This window comes from Choristoneura fumiferana, chromosome 7 (genome assembly GCF_025370935.1).
Source record: "Choristoneura fumiferana chromosome 7, NRCan_CFum_1, whole genome shotgun sequence".
Lineage (NCBI taxonomy): Eukaryota > Metazoa > Arthropoda > Insecta > Lepidoptera > Tortricidae > Choristoneura > Choristoneura fumiferana.
The window spans coordinates 11,222,598-11,240,869 of NC_133478.1; the positions used below are offsets into that span (position 1 = coordinate 11,222,598).

Genomic DNA, 18,272 nt, shown 5'->3' on the forward strand with positions numbered 1-18,272 from the left:
GGTGTCAAAGTACGTCAGTTGATTGGTGGAGCCAACATCCATTTTATCATTTTCTATCCTTCCGATTTCCCCCGAAACCCGAAGGTTATTCTAAGAGCTCGCGCGATTCAAAAGTGCCTCAACATTACGAAATGCGCCATAAAAGTGTGCCGATATAAAAGGAGGATAAAAAAAAACAATAAAAATTAAAATGCATTTCCATCAGCAAGTAAGAAAAAAAATAATTATTTTGGTTAGTATTGTTTGACATTTTTTTGTTGGTGATACCAGTTTTTAGTGCAAAATTCCCCACGATTCAGTCCAAACCGCACTTAATAGTTGGTCACAAAGACGAAATGTATCGATTTTAAGCATCAATCTGATCAATTTTTACTTTTAATCGACTTGAAAAAATGGCGAATCTAATGAATGTTCTTTGATATTTGAATAAATATTTGCATCGTCTAATTGAGTTTTCTTTCATAGTAGTACCTATATTTATTCCAAATTGATAAGTGAACTGTATACAAATAGATATAATGTGGTGTAGTGTTAACAGTATTTATATAGACTGAACTACCACATGAAATTTAATTCATATTTTTACCTGTTTAAATACTGTTGTAATAAAATTCATTGTAATATTATTTTGTTTATTATTTGTTGAATAAAAATTGTATACCTTATATTAAGCGGTAAAAAATGTGGCCCTCAAATGTGTGCATAAATAGGTAATTTTGTATGTAGAGATAAACGGTTTTTTTGTTTTATTTATTCATATTTTATTTAATTACACTAACCATTACTTTAAATGACTCCTATCGAGCTCTAATAATTTTCCCCCAAATTTTGGGGGATTTGATATTACTTGGTAGCATTTTGCACGCACACAGTGACAACCGGATTGACGACCCGAACGACAAAAACTTTCTATATCTTGCATTTCATTTTCCAATATGTTTAACCCCCGACGCAAAAAGAGGGGTGTTATAAGTTTGACCGCTATGTGTGTCTGTCTGTCGGTGGTCACCAAAAAAGTTCACCGGTAATTATCTAGTAATCCAACAGCCATTCTATTTTATTTACTTAATTATGTTAAATCGATTTAATACATTAAGGGGGCTGTTTCACCATCCATTGATTAGCGTTAACCGACGGTTAAATGTGATGCCGTCTCCGTCTATTCGAACAAAACAAACAGAGACGGCATCACACCTAACCGCCAGTTAACACTAATCAATGGATGGTGAAACAGCTCCCAATTAAAATATTATGTATGTTTACATAAACAATTCTTAATAATGATTACTAACATAACGGACACTAAATTAATTTTACAGTTATTATTAAATATTAATATTTTAACATCATTTAATTTGGCTGTAAGTATGGCATAAAGTTCCGGGTCTATTCTAAGGTTTTAATTAGTGAAAAAAAAATCGAAATAGCGGGAATTTGTTTTGCTTTTGCACGGAGTTCTTGAAAATTGAAAGAAATAAAAGACACGCGAGTGACAAGCGGTAGGTATAGCACACGGCACGGGAATTGAAATAAAAAATACAAAAAGATTAAAAAAAAACAAAGTACATAAAAATGAATTTTTAATCACTGAAAATTATTAATTACCTATCAAAATGTGGCAGTCATGCGGTTGCCCCTTTCTCTGGCGTTACGTTTCCTATTAGTACCTATGATGGTGATGATGGTCATTGATGGCGATGGATGATGATGGTTGATGGTGATTGATGGTGATGATGATGAGGACAATGCTGATGATGATTATGGGTGGTAATTTGAATAAATTAAAAATAACGGAGTTTCATGCCGTAAGTATTAGCAAAAAAATAGGGTTCCGTAGCCATTACGAAAAAAATAAGTAATATTTTTCTAAGGATTTCGTATTTTATACGGAATCTTCCAAGTTTAGGTATATTTTATAAATAAGGCTGCTATTTACTCTTAAACTACTACAAACTTAGCCGTTATAGTTTTCCTTGAAAGTTTGATATACTTTTACTACCATTCTGATTTTTTTCTAAATTTTTCACCCACCGATTTAGATTTTAATGAAACGCTCAATTTCTCTCTCAATGGGGACGCTCGATTTTAATGAAAATTTGCACTTTAAAGTTGAATATTTTGTAAACAAATCACTAAATCGAAAAATCGTTTTAGCAACCCCCTAATGATGATAAAAGACCTATCTAACGATTCCTCACAATACAAGGTTGGATGAGAAAAAAAAATTAGCCGCACTTTACGTCTATGGGAGGTACACTAAAATTTTTTTTTTCGAAATTTTTATTGTACCATTTTGTCGGCATAGTTTACATACATATTCGTGCAAAATTACAGCTTTCTAGCATTGATAGTCCCTGAGCAAAGCCGCGGATGGACGGACGGACAGACAGATAGACAGACATACAGACAGACATGGCGAAACTATAAGGGTTCCGTTTTTGCCATTTTGGCTTCGGAACCCTAAAAATGGTCTGTTCTGGCACTTCGCCGGCTGTTACCCCGGCACGCTCGCTTCGCTCACTCGGCTCGCGCGCTGAGGGTCGCAGTTCTACCTAACGCTCCTCGCTTCGCTCGCCGTACTTAACCAGACCTGTAGTAGAATAGGTAGAAGCATTTAACCTTAAATTGGCAGTGTGCCACAAGAGTCCATCATTCAAGACTAACTTTTTGTATTTTTATTTACTTAATGTAGAATTTTTTGAACTACTTATAGTGTAACGATGAGGTTTGAATCATGAACTTTTTTAAATTTTGTCAATTTAAGGGTTAAGGAACAGATCTATAGGTGACAGATCCATTATTTTGTTGATAATTATTAGTGACACATCTAAAATTAGGTGTCAGGAAATATAGTTCCCTATTTCTATTGATCAACTGGAATTATTAACGCCACGTGCAAAAAATAGGCAATATAAAAAATAGAATCGAGTTGTTACGGCGCCACGCTGCTGACACCTATTGAACTCAATTGACACGTCTTGAGATTTCCCACATATTTCTTTCCCTTGCATCTTGCAAGCATAACAGACTCGTGAGTGCACAGTTAACCTATCTACCATGTCATCTTAAAAATATCACGATTAAAAATAAATTATTGACAGAATTTCGTCGAAGAGAATAGAACGCTACGAGGCAATATGAATACGCTCTGCGCTCGCGCCTCGCGTCTGGAGCTGACGGGGGATCTATTTCGGGAAGCAACTACCACACCGTACATTCGTTTTGATCCAATAGTCGACACTTCTTTGTCTCGGGAAAAACATATCGGTCGTTACCTATATTACAGTCACGCATCCTTGATCCGTGCGTTGTTTATAAAAGTATCCCAAAATGGGAAACGTGTTCAGTACCGAGGCGACAAGGAGAGACGCCGCTGTGCACGTCACAAGTGAAAGTGAAACAATGAGCGACGCCAGTGCTTCGTATGAGGACGCCGAGGAGTTCCATGACACCATTGACGATGACGAAGCCCGTGTCAAGGCCAAAGAACAAGAAATGGATGAATTCAAAAAGCAATTAAGTATTAAACGCGAACAAAGAAAGCAGATTTTAGCTCGCCATAGAGCTGAAAAAGAAAAACTTGAAAAGTCTTTAGAAGAAGAAAAGCTAGCAAAACATGAATTGTACAAAAACAACAGAATGCTAAGGGAGCTGTTAGTTCGAAATAATATTGAAATTCCTGAAGACCTGCGAGCATCTGATGAAATATCAGATCTTGCTGGAGCTATTGCTAATATGACAGAAGAATTTGAAAAATTAAAGACCAACAACAATAAGTTGCGACGAGAATTAGCAGAAGCAAATGTTTCACTTCAGAATGCGAATTCAAATATAGCTGATTTGAATGGACAGAATACGGAGTCAATCAAACATATCAACGCACTTAAAGAAGTAATTGCAGTCAGCAAGACCATGATAAATCTTCGGGAACAGCAACTGAATGAGGTATGTGCATAATATTGCGGAAGACCAACCTAGCATTGAGCAATTAATTTCCGTATCAATGAGGTGTGAGCAGGCCAAATCGTAAATAGGTATAAAATCTGTTTCATGCGGTAGGTACTATACTTATACTAAGTTAGTACTATTATATATTCTGTGACTAAGTATAGATCTATACATCAAATACATTTATTGAAGTCTGTTTCAACATTCTCTCATAAGTTCCGGGAATATTATGTGATGTCGGGGTTACTGCAAATCGCGTACCTAACTAGCATTTGATTTGAATAAATCCACGTTTTTTTGACTTTAACATTTTGTTGAATAAAACAAATATAAATTTTCCTAAAACCATCCCCGGTAAAACTGTACGTAGATAAGCGGATTAGCACTATCCCCGGCGATATGTAACTATGATTTCGTCACTGTTTCTTTTGTACGAATAAACAGACAGCATCACAACTAGCTTTTAAATGGGATATTCTGATATTTTAGGTATTAAATTCCTGAATTTATCGAGCGTCGTAAAACAGACCCTTACAGTTTTAACATGGAATTACACAATATTTTAAATTGTGGCGCAAAAATAATTTTGCCACTCAACTCTAGTCTCATATCAATAAATCAATGTTTTAATTAAAAACAAGTTAATGCCTCTAGGCACTTTGCTACTTTGGTGAAATAATGAACTGTTAACTGTTAAATTAAGACCTTTTGTAACATTATTTTGAGCAATAAATTAATTATGAATTAGGGGGCCTGAATAAGACAATGACCTAAGTGACTTGGTACGGTCAGGGACCGCCCGCATCGCACATCACAGACGACGCAGTACCGTAACGCTGGCACGAGATAGACCTTGTCAGTCTGCCAACTTATGGCACTAAATAAATAAAATAAGGTTTGATGCTCTGGTACGCACTTGTCACAACATTAAAGGCGCACACGACGCAGACGACGTAATTCTTTAGAAGATATTAATTGTGATTGTAGACAGACAGCGACATACAATTAGAAGTGATTATTTAAAAATAACTGCAATTTTATCTTATTACTGATACCTAACTTAACTTTTTTATCTTATTACTGAAACCTAACTTTTAATAATTACAGTTAAAGGATAAGCTTGCTGAAATAGAACAATCGCTAGCTGATAGAGAGGCTAGTATGTTATCAACAGACCTAAGGCAAGAATATGAGAGGCAGTTGCAGAATATTCGAACTCTTCGCGGTCTTTATGAAGAGCGTGCGCGCCTGGCTGAAGTTACCAGGCAAAGCTTGGTGCGGGAGCTTGAAGAGCAAAAACTGCTTAAGCAAGCTGAAATCACGAAGTAAGTCCTAACCTAAACCATGAAATGGAATTTTCACAGGTTAAGTAACAGCTAACTAAGTAGGTATATTGGTACGTTCCAGAAATGCAGAACTTGTGGAAAAAGTGGCAGAATTAGAGGCTACAGTGAACAACTTGGAAGATACTGTTGAAAACAAAAAAAGACAAATATCTTCATATCAAGATGAAACACGCGGTCTGCAAGAAGAAATGACCGCTGTGAATACGGTTAGTAATGTACTTACTTTCCAAAATTCCTCCGTAGTAACTATTTACTTACATATTGTAATTTGTCTTTTTTATTAAAATGTTGCATGTGTCTTATTTTTTCAGCTTTTCTCTCAAGTGCTTCTTGGTTATAAGACCACAAAAGATCTAGACAAATTAGTACATCGGCTTGAGGAGAATCATGGTATTTTGACACACATGGCTGAAAGAGAAAATGGGTCCGAAGCGTCATCAGCCCTGCCCAAATTATTACTAGAAATCGTAAGTCAAGTGGACGAAATAGAAGAGCAACACCGATTAGAAGTAAAGTGTACTGAATGTACTATTGAGGAAGAAACAGTGAAAGGTGAAGAAAGCAATTTGGGAGGATCAGGTAAGATAATAAAACGTTATGGTTTGGACAATAATAAAATGTAAAAAAAAGACTTACGGTTTATGTTGTAGATTTAAAAAAACTTTTTCATTTCAGACCAACAGAATCTTGTGAATTCATCAGCAGAGACAATAGTTCAAAATCTGCCCAAGGTCTGGAGAGTTCTCACCGAGCTTTTAAGCCACCAGAAAGAAGCAGAGGCTGGAACCTCCGAGAAAGTAGAAACATGTTATAAATCTGTTGAAACTAAGGCGGGTTCCGTACTTGTGCCAAGTGTTAGTCAGACGTACATTCGATTGAAGGTAAGTGAATAATTAGATCATGTGTACTACTAACACTTAAACATTCGCTCACTTCATTTCCCAGATCTATGACTCAGCAGGTCTGTGTCACAAGCCAAAAATAAAATCCTTGAAATTCTGAACTCTGAAACAAAAATACGCAGTTTTTTCAACTGCACATAAAAATACAACTACAATTGTGTTTTGATATGAAGCCAAGTAAATGCTTTCAGCACATTAAAGTCAAAACCAAAGTAAATTTGGTGTATTGAGTTTAAGATTAGACTACAATTATAATATCACTTTTATTTTTTCAGGATCTGATTTTGGAAAAGTTAGCACTTATCAAAGAAGTAAACCGTATGAAACAGTTAAACGGGCATTTAGAAACTCGATTGGCAGAACAAGAAAGAAGGCTGTCTCTAGTCACCACTGAACTAGGCAAGACGTGGCATGTTGTTGGTAGACTACGGAGACACCACCATCAACTACACACCCACGAAAAGATACTCAAATATGAATTACAACAAAAAAGGAAACTGCTTAACGAACTTAAAGATGAACTTGAATACTGTCGTGAAAAATGGGAGCAGGCACGCGAAAAGAACTCTCAGACTGAACATGATTGGAGAAAACTTCGCGCAGAATTTTCCAGCCGAAAGATGAAGTCAACTTCGCCGTCGTTTAACAATTCAGGGGAAAGTGGTTACAGTGATGAAAGACCGTCAGATGATTCATCTGAATCGAACGATGAAAGTGAATACGTAACAGAACCAAAAGCCAGGTGTAAGAAGAAGAATAAGAAATCTATAGAAGCTATATTGGATTCAAGTGCAGACTTTAACTTAGTAGCTGAGAGGGAAGATCCCGCTAGTGATATGATAGATGTAGCAGAACTGCCTTTAGATACACAAGATGACACTTCTGGTTTAGAAGCATCTGGACCAATATCTAATAACACTGATAGTGTTCATAAAAGTAATAAAGCGTCTGATGGATCTGAAGACGAAGTATGTGAAATTACAAATGATTCTTGTAATGACGACTCTTCTGGAGTTGAACATTATTGCAATAATGATTACTGTTGCGTCGGCAAAGCTGTAGAGCCAGAAGTCAATAGACATGGTAACCGTGAAAATTATTTTAACGGTAACCTGAACCAAGCCACAACAGAAACACCTTTAATTGATCCCGCTGCCATTCTTAAAAGTATCAAAGAACAGACTGAAAGAATGGCCATAAAAGACGAAAAATTAAGCAACTTGGAAAAAAACAGTTTAATGGTATTGAAGAAAGCACAGTCAACTGATATGACAGCCTCGCAAATTAACAGTACATTGGATCATCTCATAAATCGTCCGACGACTAGCCGATACCGTGATAGTGCAGAATTAAGCATAAAATCTGAAAAAAGACCAAGTCCAGAAGTAGCCAGAACAGATAATGCTTTTATACAAAGCATTACAGTTCCAGTGTCTGAAGACAAAGATGAAAAAATCACTTTGTTAGAAAACAACAAAGTAGCACTGACTACAAAAGTAAATGATGACATTGCAACTATGCTACTTACACAAAATTGCGATTCTTCGGAAAATAATGAGAATATTAGCGCTACTGGCCCTATCAGAAATTCATTATCATCCATCAGTGACCCACAAGTCGATGCTGTAGTCCCGGAAATTAATCCAAGCAGTATACTCGAAAGTATTAGACTGCAGAACGAAAGGTTAGCAAAACGAGATGCAAGGCTTCAAAAATTAGAACAAGATTGTACAAATGTTGTGAAAAGTGTTTCAAACACAATCAAAGCTAGTGAAGATATTAGCCACAAATTAGACAATCTTCACGATAAACATAATGCTAGGAGTGCTCAAGATGATGTTACACAGGAAAATAGGGAAACACCTGAGCCTTCGACTTCTGCAGAATCAGACCATGAAGCAAGATTTGCTGCCCGCGACCTACGTCTCAAGAGACTCGAAGAGCAAACCAAATCGTTAGTAAACAGGGTGAACAAAACAACGTCAAAAGGTGTAAAGATACATTACAAGCTAGAGGAACTTCATAACATATATGGGTCAGAAGGTTCTAGAGCGGGCACACCATCGGACGAAAGTGAAGATAAACCACAGAATCCTGAAGAACAAAAATACGATGACAAACAGTAAAAAAAAACATACCTTATAAATTGTGTTATTATGTATATAATATATAAACTGTTTGCTAAACAAAAATAAAAATTAAAACTTTAACTAACGTTGAGAGACACATATACAAAGGTGAACTTATCCTTTTAAAGGACTGATAAATAAGTCAACCTTTACGTGGTTTTAAATGAAGTGGTTCGTGATTCGTGATATTTCAACGATGTAATGTAATAAAACGATGTTTAGCATTATTTAAATGTTTATATTCTTTGCACTTTCTTATTTATTCGTGAAGATTGAATCAAAACAAACTCTAATCACGTACATAGAATATTCAATAATAAAGATTACGCACTTAAAGGCACAATATCAAATTCATATCAAAATTTACAACATTTTAAATTACCAACGTGTAGTAAGATTAAATTCTAATTCTAGTATACAATCAACACTTAATACAGGGTGAAAATTTGAATGTGATTCAAAATTAGTGTGTCAAACCCAGTTAATGCTGGATATAATTAACTCATTAGTTCAGATTTATCTGATAAAAAAACCGGGCAAGAGCGCGTCGGACACGCTCGAAATAGGGTTCCGTAGCCATTACGAAAAACTTAAGTACCTAATAATTTTCTAAGGATTTCGTACTTTGTACGGAATATTCCAAGTTTAGGTGTATATTTTATACCTTAGGCTGCTTAAACTACTAATAATTCTCAAGAAAACTTAACCGTTATAGTTTTCCTTGTAATTTTGATATACTTACTATTACTATCATCCTGATTTTTTTCAAATTTTACCACCCACCACCGGTTCAGATTTTAGAGGGGGGGACGCTCGATTTTAATGAAAATTTGCACTTTTAAGTTGAATATTTTGCAAACAAATCACTGAATTGGAAAATCGTTCTGGCTACCCCCTAATAGTTTTAAAAGACCTATCCAACGATACCCCACACTACAAGGTTGGGGGAGAAAAAAAAATCAGCCCCACTTTACGTGTAATCTAAAAAAAAACGGTTTAATTAAAAAAAATTAACAAAAAAGTAAAACCGACTCCAAAAAAATAAAAAATAAACGAAAAATGGAACCGACTACAAAACCATTGAAAATATTTTTCAAGGTACCCACTAGCTCGAAGTCCGTGCCTTAGCACGAGCCAGCAGGAATGGAACAATACTTACTCGTCTACCTCACCTACATACTATGGGTTTCAATCCATCCTGCTGGGTCGTGCTGAGTCAGTCGGTTCCATTTTTCTTTATTTTTTTGGAGTCGGTTTTACATTTATGTCAAACATTTTCTTTTTTTCCTCACTTTTTACTGATTCGTAGCCAAAGAACATCTCACAACGACTCTATTAAGCCCAAACACGGCTTAGTTACATTGTTTTATAACAGAGTTCCATTGCCTACCTTCCGGATTCAGTATCAGATCAGTTCGAAAGAATCATTAACTTAAAGCTCCTTCTTAGTACGTAGCTTATCTAGGTATATTAATCATGATCGTTTATAGACGAGCGAGCATTACTTAGCTTTGACGAGTTCAATTGGTCATCTACGGTCTTCTTCATCAGGTCCAGTTTTTTACCAAATGATACTCTCTGAATGTAAATGCTTATCTTAATGCTAAAAATGCCAAAATCGTCATAGGTGTACCAATAAAGTTTGAGGTTTGTCCTCGATTTCTCTAGGATCCCATCATCAGATCTTGACTTGGTGACAATGGGACCACTTCAGAAGAGTACCCTTTCGAATAAAAAAATAATTTTGAAAATCGGTCCACAATTGACTGAGTAATCGGTGAACATACATAAAAAAATAAAAAAAATACAAACATTGGAACATAGAACCTCCTCCTTTTTTGAAGTCGGTTAAAAATCACCAATCGCAAATATCAGATTAATTTCATCAAGAGTTAATGATTATATTGTCCAGCATTAACTAAGCTTGAAACACTAATTTTGTATCACTTCAAAATTTAAACCAGTATAAATTTCAATTCTCACGCTTTTAGATCAAAGAGGAATACTATAGTTTTTATAATTACTTAATACGCAAAAACATTCTCAATACAATTTGTGAAACAAGCAACGTCACGCGGTAAAATATCTAATATTAAATAAGTGCTAAGCTTAGAAACAACACAGTACAGAATTTAACAAAATCAGTCACCATTCTAAAAATGAACAAAAATAACTCTCTCACTAATGCCAATTCATACTGAACTGACCAATAAAGAAATCATGTAGTTATATAAGACAAAACATAATACACACATCAACGTATGGGAACTCATTAGTCCCTAGACAAATTTGATGTTTTGACTCAATATCAAACGCCTATAAATATATATATAAGGGATAATTTTATCCCTAGAGAGTATATTTATATCCCTAGGCATTTTCTATGTTGCTATAAGTTATTCGGCGGGCATAATATTCTGTTCGTTCTCGAGTATCTTCCCTGGCGGCACCTTGTAGAGACGCCATGCCCAGATTGAAAGCAGCAACATTTCTAATATCGTGACAGTATTGTGGATTACTGGAAAAGAAAATACATGCTTCAAAAATGTTGTAGGTACCATACTTACTTATACGAAAAACGTAGAAAAAGTTCACGTCAAAGTCCTTTATGAGAGAAACTAATTAATTCGTTCATTCAAAAGTATCTTGGCAACCAAGCATTGCTCGCGTAAAATTCGAAAACACGCCTTTCTTCCACAAATGGACCAACCCCGACATAGCAAATTTCTTTGAAATCGTAAGGGGGCCGTTTCCGAGATTCCCGAAATAAATATATAAATATACTGCTGATATATATTGCTGATTTAAAGGTAAATACTTATAAAATTTAATTATCTTTGCTTTCAAAAATATTAGATGTTTTTCTTCATTTCGTTTAGTAATTAACTTTTGCGTAAATTATGCTTTTAATATTTTCATATTCCATAGTTCACACGGGCCCAGTGCGGATTGAACGTACACACCATTGAATTGCTTCTCAGGTTTATCGTTTCCTCACCCGGCGTCTTTAGTCTTTAAACTACCTCCGTAATTTCAATTCATATAGGTCCGTACACAGGCCTGCGTGTGCCATATAACCACGTACCTCAGGTTAGCTAAACTAGAGCAGGCATTTAACAAATACTTACAGTCAACTACAACCGAAGGATTTAAAGCAAACAGACACTTCAACGAGGTCAATGTTGGCAGGGTTTTGGCCACCCCACACTGCACCTTTACAATGATCAGAGCGAACTGCAGAGCCAGGAAGCGAGCCCGAGGCCTGGCTCCTGTGGCCTCGGCTGCCTTGAGACACATCATGATGCCCCAAATGCCGGTCAGGACCGAAGCGGCCACCAATGGTTGGAAGTAGATGTAGTTGCTCAGGTAAACGCTCTGCGGAAAAAAGAAGAATTAAGTTTTTAATGGGCAGAGGATGAGTTCTTTCATTTTCATTATGCTGGACGAAGAAAACTCAGGCGTACTTAAACCAACCTTACCCCCCTTAACCTAACTTTTGAGTCCCGTTCGAAAGGTCTATATACACTATCGAAACTGTGAAGGCATAGAAACCGCTTTTGCACGGAAGTCAATGAGTGGAGACCAAAATGTTGGATCACATTATATTTATTAATTACTAGCTGTTGCCCGCGACTCCGTCCGCATAGAGCTCGTTTATCGGTATCCAGCGTAAACTATGCAATTTTCCGGGCTAGAAACTATCCTATGTCCTTCCCCGGGACTAGGGTTGCCATACGTCAGGATTTGTCCGGACATGCCGGGATTTTTAACCCTTTGTCAGGATTGCGGCCGGACTTACCAAGTGTCCGGATTTTTTGAAATAACCTCATTGAAAAAAAATTAAATACTTGTTTTCATGACACATTAATTACACCGTTTTTTATGAGTAAAATGATAAATTAAGTAGTAACCAATCAACAAAATTAATAGTATTTCTTTCAAAGCAATTTTACATAGGATAAATAACAGCTAAAGATATCTCAATCAATTATTTATTTGCTTCAAACTAGTAACAATCTAATTTTGTTATTTGGTTTGAATTATTAATCAAAGGGTGAAGACCAAAAAGTTGCACCTTAACGCAAGTATAATAATAATAATTATTTTTTTGCATAACAATCACATCCTACATAAGATCTTATAATAAAAAAGAAAATTTTTAATAATAAAGTAAAACCGACTCCAAAAAAATAACAAAAAATGGCACCGACTACAAAAACCTTGAAAATATTTTTCAAGGTACGTACTAGCTTGAAGTCGGTGCCTCAGCACGAGCCAGCCGGAGTGGGACAATGGTCGTCTACCTCACCTACATACTATGGGTTTCAATCCCTCCTGCTGGGTCGTGCTGAGTCACCGACTTCCATTACTTAGCTTTGATGAGTTCCATTGGTCATCTACGGTCTTCTTCATCAGGTCCAGTAAAAGTTCATCTTAATGATAAAAAATCCAAAATCGTTACAGGTGTGCCTATAAAATTGGAGGTTTGCCCTCGATTTCCCTAGATCTTGACTTGGTGACAATGGGACCACCTCAGAAAAATACTCTTTTGAATAAAAAAAGAATTTTGGAAATCGGTCTACACTTGACTGAGTAATCGGTGAACATACATAAAAAAAATACAAAAATTAAAACATAGAACCTCCTCCTTTTTTGAAGTCGGTTAAAAATAGTGTCGAGACATGAACCCTATAGGTGCACAGCAATTTATATTACATTTTTTATGTAAGTACAGGTATTACATTATATATTAGATACATGCAGAGAGATACAAGACTAACAAGACTTCAATAAACTAAAATAATAAGAGCAAAAATTTAACAATAATAATACAATTCATATTTAATAAAGTCAATTCCCTACGTACCTATGATTTCATTTAATTGACGTATCATTCATAAACTCATCTATTGAGTATAGTAACATTTATTGATCAAAAATTCTCTTAATTTTTTAAGTAAATAGAATTACTATTTTTTATTCCATTGTGATACGAAAATTAATCATTCATTTGTTTGGAAAATTTTCGTGGCACAATGGAAGTGTCGTGGCTCAGCACCGCGCCGGCACGTCCTTCCTTCAACGTAGGTACCTACGTCAAATCTCTGTTTCAAAAAAATGTCAGGACTTTTAGGGTGATGTCCGGATTTTTGTCAGGATTTTTAATTTATTCATATATGGCAACCCTACCCGGGACTCAAACTATCTGTATACCGAATTTCATCAAAATCGATTCAGGGGTTTAGACGTGAAGACAGACGTGGTAACAAACAAAGAAACAGACTTAAAAACTTTCGCATTTATAATATTAGTGAGTTGAGATGAGATATAAAATGATCGACTAGAAAAAGCCAGCCATACAATTGTTAGTATGAACTAAAAGAATTTCTTTGCTCACCCGCGACCTCATTGAGTTCATTGATATGGACCTCCGCAAAGTAACGCCTGATTCAATAAATTGTTAATATGTTTTTTGTCACAATGGAAATCTCTCATACTTACTATTTTTAACTACCGGTGTTACCACGTACCTATTGAACTCTACCCTAATGCCGTAAGTATGTAAGGACGGGTTACACGAGTCGATTTAATGCTAATTACACAACCTGCCCTTACCGGTTAGTAAAGACTTTCACATGGCTCGATTAGATACTGAGCCTAGCTTAAAATTTATACGTGGCTTTTTACAGAAATATGTTTCCGCCGTTGATAACATAAGAAACAAGCTCTTAGAAACAGTTTTTGACTTCGCATCATAAAAACTTATTTAAGTATATTCATTGAACACGAAACTATAAGGGTTCCTTGGATAAGACTAACACTAACAATCTGGAGCTATACGTTTAATCATATGAATCGAAACCATTAGCAGGTAAGTTACGCGACGCCGATTGCGCCAGATTACAAAACTGCCCGGCTCACTCGCGTGGAAAACTAGAAGCGTATTGCCGCAACTGTGAGTACGTCCCAGCAGGGCTACTACGAAACTCGAAGATCGTATTGTACCATCCCTTTCGCTCTCGTATTAAATAGTATAAGTGTCAGATGGATCGCACGACACGAACTTCAAGTTTCGAGTTTCGTAGTAGCCCTGCTGACCACGACGACGCGCAATCGACAGCGAAGCTAGCGTTTTCTCTGTCCATTGCGAGCCCGACACGCTCGTCACGCAGGGTTACTTGGCTACACACGCAATGAATAGGAAAAATGCCTGCGTACCGCCGATCGTGCGTTGCCGTAGCCTCGGTAGGTGTGCAATTTTGGAACTTTAATGTTAGTTTATATAAAGCCTGTCTCTGAAATGTAAACCGATTAGGAATAGTCCTTCACTAATAGAGAGCCACACTATCGTTGATGAGCATTAGACTACTTTCATCTTAATCCATAGAAAGAGCAAAAATCGAACGGGACGCAGATGAAGTTACGGGCGACATAGCTGTACGTACGAATAATGCCTAGCTTCCGACTCCATCATCAGCAGCTGATCAGCTGATCAGCATGGTGGTATAGTCGAGGAAACTGAATCACGTACCAGGGTAGAACCTTTTCATAATCAATTTCGCTATGATTTCTTTGATAGATTGGGATGACATTGGTAGCACAAAAGTTTCACCGATACGCGATTCAGTTTTATTTACTGTACCATACCTATATGTAGGTACCTACCATATTATTATTGTATTACCATTAGAAGGACGCATGATTGCCAAGTTTCGGGTCAAATCCATAATAAGAACTGGATGAAAAGAAAATCAAGTTCAAAGATTCTGTTTCATCCAATTCCATAGATTCACATTATTATTAAAAAAAATCGTATAGCAAACAAAATAAACATTGCAAATTAAATAAAGCTTACCACATCCTCGGCTCGCAAACCCAGTATAGCGATGTAGATCAGTCCCTGGATCACCGGCACTTGGAGCAACAACATCCGGAGGACTTTGAAATGTCGTCTGAAATTAGAAAACGCTTAGGTACGAATTACTACAGAACAAATAGTACAAGTAGTATTACGAGAATTAAGTACCTTTAATTTATCTTACACTAAAAAAAAACGCCATTTCTTAAGGGAGCGACGTGTATTATATTATATAATAAGTATAGCATTACGTCTAGGTAGTAGGTACAGACAAGTGTAAAAATTCTTTACATTCCTACAAACGCATTCCCCTCCGGCGTCTTACGTCAAAGTCGTAAAATGTCCAGCAAAATTAACCATCACTTAAATGCAAAACCCAATTCTATTCATATCACAAAAGTGGTCATGTAGGTACTTAAACAGGAAGGCGACCCCATTTTTATAGCTAATACCTGCGTGTAGTTGTAGATATAAATCTAAATGTGTGCCGTTTAATGGATGACTTCAAAGGGATGACCCCTTTAAGGGCAAACGCTTGTCCTTGGTATTTTAATTAACAGGCGTTACCTTGCGGAGGACCATTACAAAATTTGCCCTTTATCTTACGCCCCCAACAACTTTACGCTTACAAATAAGCGATAAGTTTAAACTTGCTTGAGCATAAGGTTAAGCAAGTTAAAAGGTTTATTTATATTATCCTTAGTAGTTAGGTATTTTGTACGAAAATGAAATGAAATGAAAAGTTTTTATTGATTCAGAAACAGTAGGTAACATAAATACAGTGTCAGCGGGCTCCAAACTAGGTAGGTAATGCTTAACGACTTAAAGTTAATAGCAATTAGTAAAGTCTAGGTATATATATATATATACATACTACCTACAGCGAAGGTTGTGGTAAAGTGACAAAATATCTATGAGTAAAATAATACTTACTTAACAATTAAAATTAAACAATACCTAATAGAATACTTCTTTTTATTATAATATATGTTCAAGTAAATTATTTTTGACCTATTAAGAGAAGTTTTTGTAATAATTATTTTTAATTAGAACCTCTTCGTTATCAGTTAAATAACAAGGAAAAAAATAAAGAAATTGCTACTTGATTACGAATACGTTAACCGCAATTATTAACTCAGACTGAATAATTTTGTTTCCTTCCTTTAAAATTAAAGTTAATGTAAGCGACAATTTATTAAAGGTCTAATGGCTGCACTTTGACCTATAACCTTGAAATTGAATTATCAATGTCATACATAATTAAATGCTGTCCATTTTCAAAACGTCAAATTGCCACGCAAATTACCTGCCACGTTAATGGAAGGAAAGGCTCAAGTTACACGCAGGTAATCCATTATTTTTGGTACTACGTATAACCGAATTTTTACTTCGTTAATGGTGTCAATACAATTTATCAAGCGAAAATGACAGCTATTAGTTAATTGCAATTTATCCTCGTCCTTCACAGAACTGATTGCTCAGGGAATAACACCAACAAGGTCCATCAAACAATGGAGTTAGCGTGGTCCGTTAATTACAGTTATAATCACACTCCTGTCGTTCAGAATTACTTTACGTGTAGGGTTCTAATAAATAAATATCATGATGGGACACTTGACACCAATTGACCTAGTTCCAAACTATAGTCCATTCAGGATAACACTGGACTCTAGAAGGTCACAGAAGAAGCGGTTCTAAACATTTTTTGTGAAGTCGTAGTAATAATGACGATGATGATGATGAATAATAGAAGTAATAAGACGAAGTCATAATTTTCTTTACTTACTTTGCAGGTAGATAAATACGTAATGTAGGTACTTACAAAATAACACAATGTTAATACGTAATTTGCTACATAATATTAATTCTATTTATATTTATAACATATAATTTAATAACTGTATTTCGTGGACTCATTCGCTCACTCGTAGTTTCTGCTATGAAGTTCAAGCTTTTTTCCATTCCAAATTTCATCAAATTTAATGCAGTGCTTTAGTTGTGAAAAGATAACTATTCGTATATGAAGGTCATCACAGTCATTTTGATCCAAACTGGCGATTAAAAACTACAAATAATGTACAATATTTCTTGATTTCACAATATTATAAACGTTCCATTTCTTTCAGAATGTTCTTTATCTCTGCCTCTTTGGGTATTTTATAGGAAGACATTTCTGTTTTTAACAAAATACAAAAAGTTTTTTTATTGTATTTAAATTATTAAGTAAGTAGGTATATGAATAATAGCAAAGTTAATCTCACTAATATTAATTATAATTGCGAAAGTTTGTTATTCTGTATGTTTGTTTGTTACCTAAATCTTCACGTCTGAACCGCTGAACCGATTTAGATGAAATTCGGTATACAGATAGTACAAGTCCCGGGGAAGGGCAGAGAATAGTTTTTATCCCGGAAAATTGCATAGGTCCCGCTGGATAGCAATAAACGAATTCTATGTGGACGGAGTCGCGAGCAACAGTTAGTTACTGAATAATTGAAACTAATAGTGACGTCTTTGATATTTTAATTAGAATTTAGTTTAGACCGTATACCAAAAAAATGCAATTTATTAAATGACTTCCTAAAGCGTGCATCATAAAAAGCCTATTTTCCTTATGTCCATTCCTATATTGAACAGACTGTAGGCAACGGATAAACATACTTAAATACATATTAAACATCCAAGACCCGAGAACAAAATATAATTTAATATTCGTATTATTCATACAAATATCTGCCCCGGAATTGAACCCGGCGGGACCTCAAGTTTCGTAGTCAGGTTCTCTAACCACTTGGCCATCCGGTCGTCAAGTCGTTTGGTACTTTACTCCTTCGCTCTTTAGTTTTAACGGCTGGGCAGATTTAAATAAAATTTTGTATACAGATAGTACGTAGGTGTAGGTACATCTGGAATAACACATAGGCTACTTTTTATCCCAAAATTCCCATGGAATCGGATTAAAATCCCAAAATTTCAACTGAAATTTGGCGCGGTAGCTTTTTGCGCACCGTAACTGAAATCGACGGTTTGGCAATTCCCACGGTAATTTTAGCGAAATTATGCATTTCTATTCAACTGTTAGATTGCT

General features: G+C 35.7%; 2 protein-coding genes across 2 annotated transcripts in view; one reads left to right on the plus strand and one right to left on the minus strand.

Annotated features, from left to right (window-relative positions):
* The first annotated feature begins 3,071 nt into the window (after positions 1-3,071).
* LOC141429705 (uncharacterized) lies at positions 3,072-8,552 on the plus strand. The gene is made up of 6 exons (XM_074090153.1): positions 3,072-3,945; positions 5,056-5,273; positions 5,356-5,500; positions 5,606-5,873; positions 5,970-6,175; positions 6,472-8,552. The coding sequence occupies exons 1-6, from the start codon at positions 3,331-3,333 to the stop codon at positions 8,320-8,322; spliced, it is 3,303 nt and encodes a 1,100-aa protein (XP_073946254.1). The 5' UTR covers positions 3,072-3,330; the 3' UTR covers positions 8,323-8,552.
* A 72-nt stretch (positions 8,553-8,624) lies between these two features.
* LOC141429707 (organic solute transporter alpha-like protein) overlaps positions 8,625-18,272 on the minus strand; it is a 32,040-nt gene continuing 22,392 nt past the window's right edge. The window contains exons 5-7 of the mRNA XM_074090156.1: positions 15,182-15,278; positions 11,454-11,700; positions 8,625-10,843 (exon numbers count right to left, since the gene is read on the minus strand). Coding sequence (XP_073946257.1) covers positions 10,722-10,843; positions 11,454-11,700; positions 15,182-15,278 — 466 coding nt within the window. The 3' untranslated portion in view covers positions 8,625-10,721. The remainder of the gene's footprint in view (positions 10,844-11,453; positions 11,701-15,181; positions 15,279-18,272) is intronic.

Coding starts and splice junctions, on each gene's coding strand:
- LOC141429705 (XM_074090153.1), top strand. CDS start 3,331: ATGGGAAACGTGTTCAGTACCGAGGCGACAAGGAGAGACGCCGCTGTG. Junction 5,274..5,355: donor AAGCAAGCTGAAATCACGAA/GTAAGTCCTAAC, acceptor GGTACGTTCCAG/AAATGCAGAACTTGTGGAAA. Junction 6,176..6,471: donor AGACGTACATTCGATTGAAG/GTAAGTGAATAA, acceptor TTATTTTTTCAG/GATCTGATTTTGGAAAAGTT.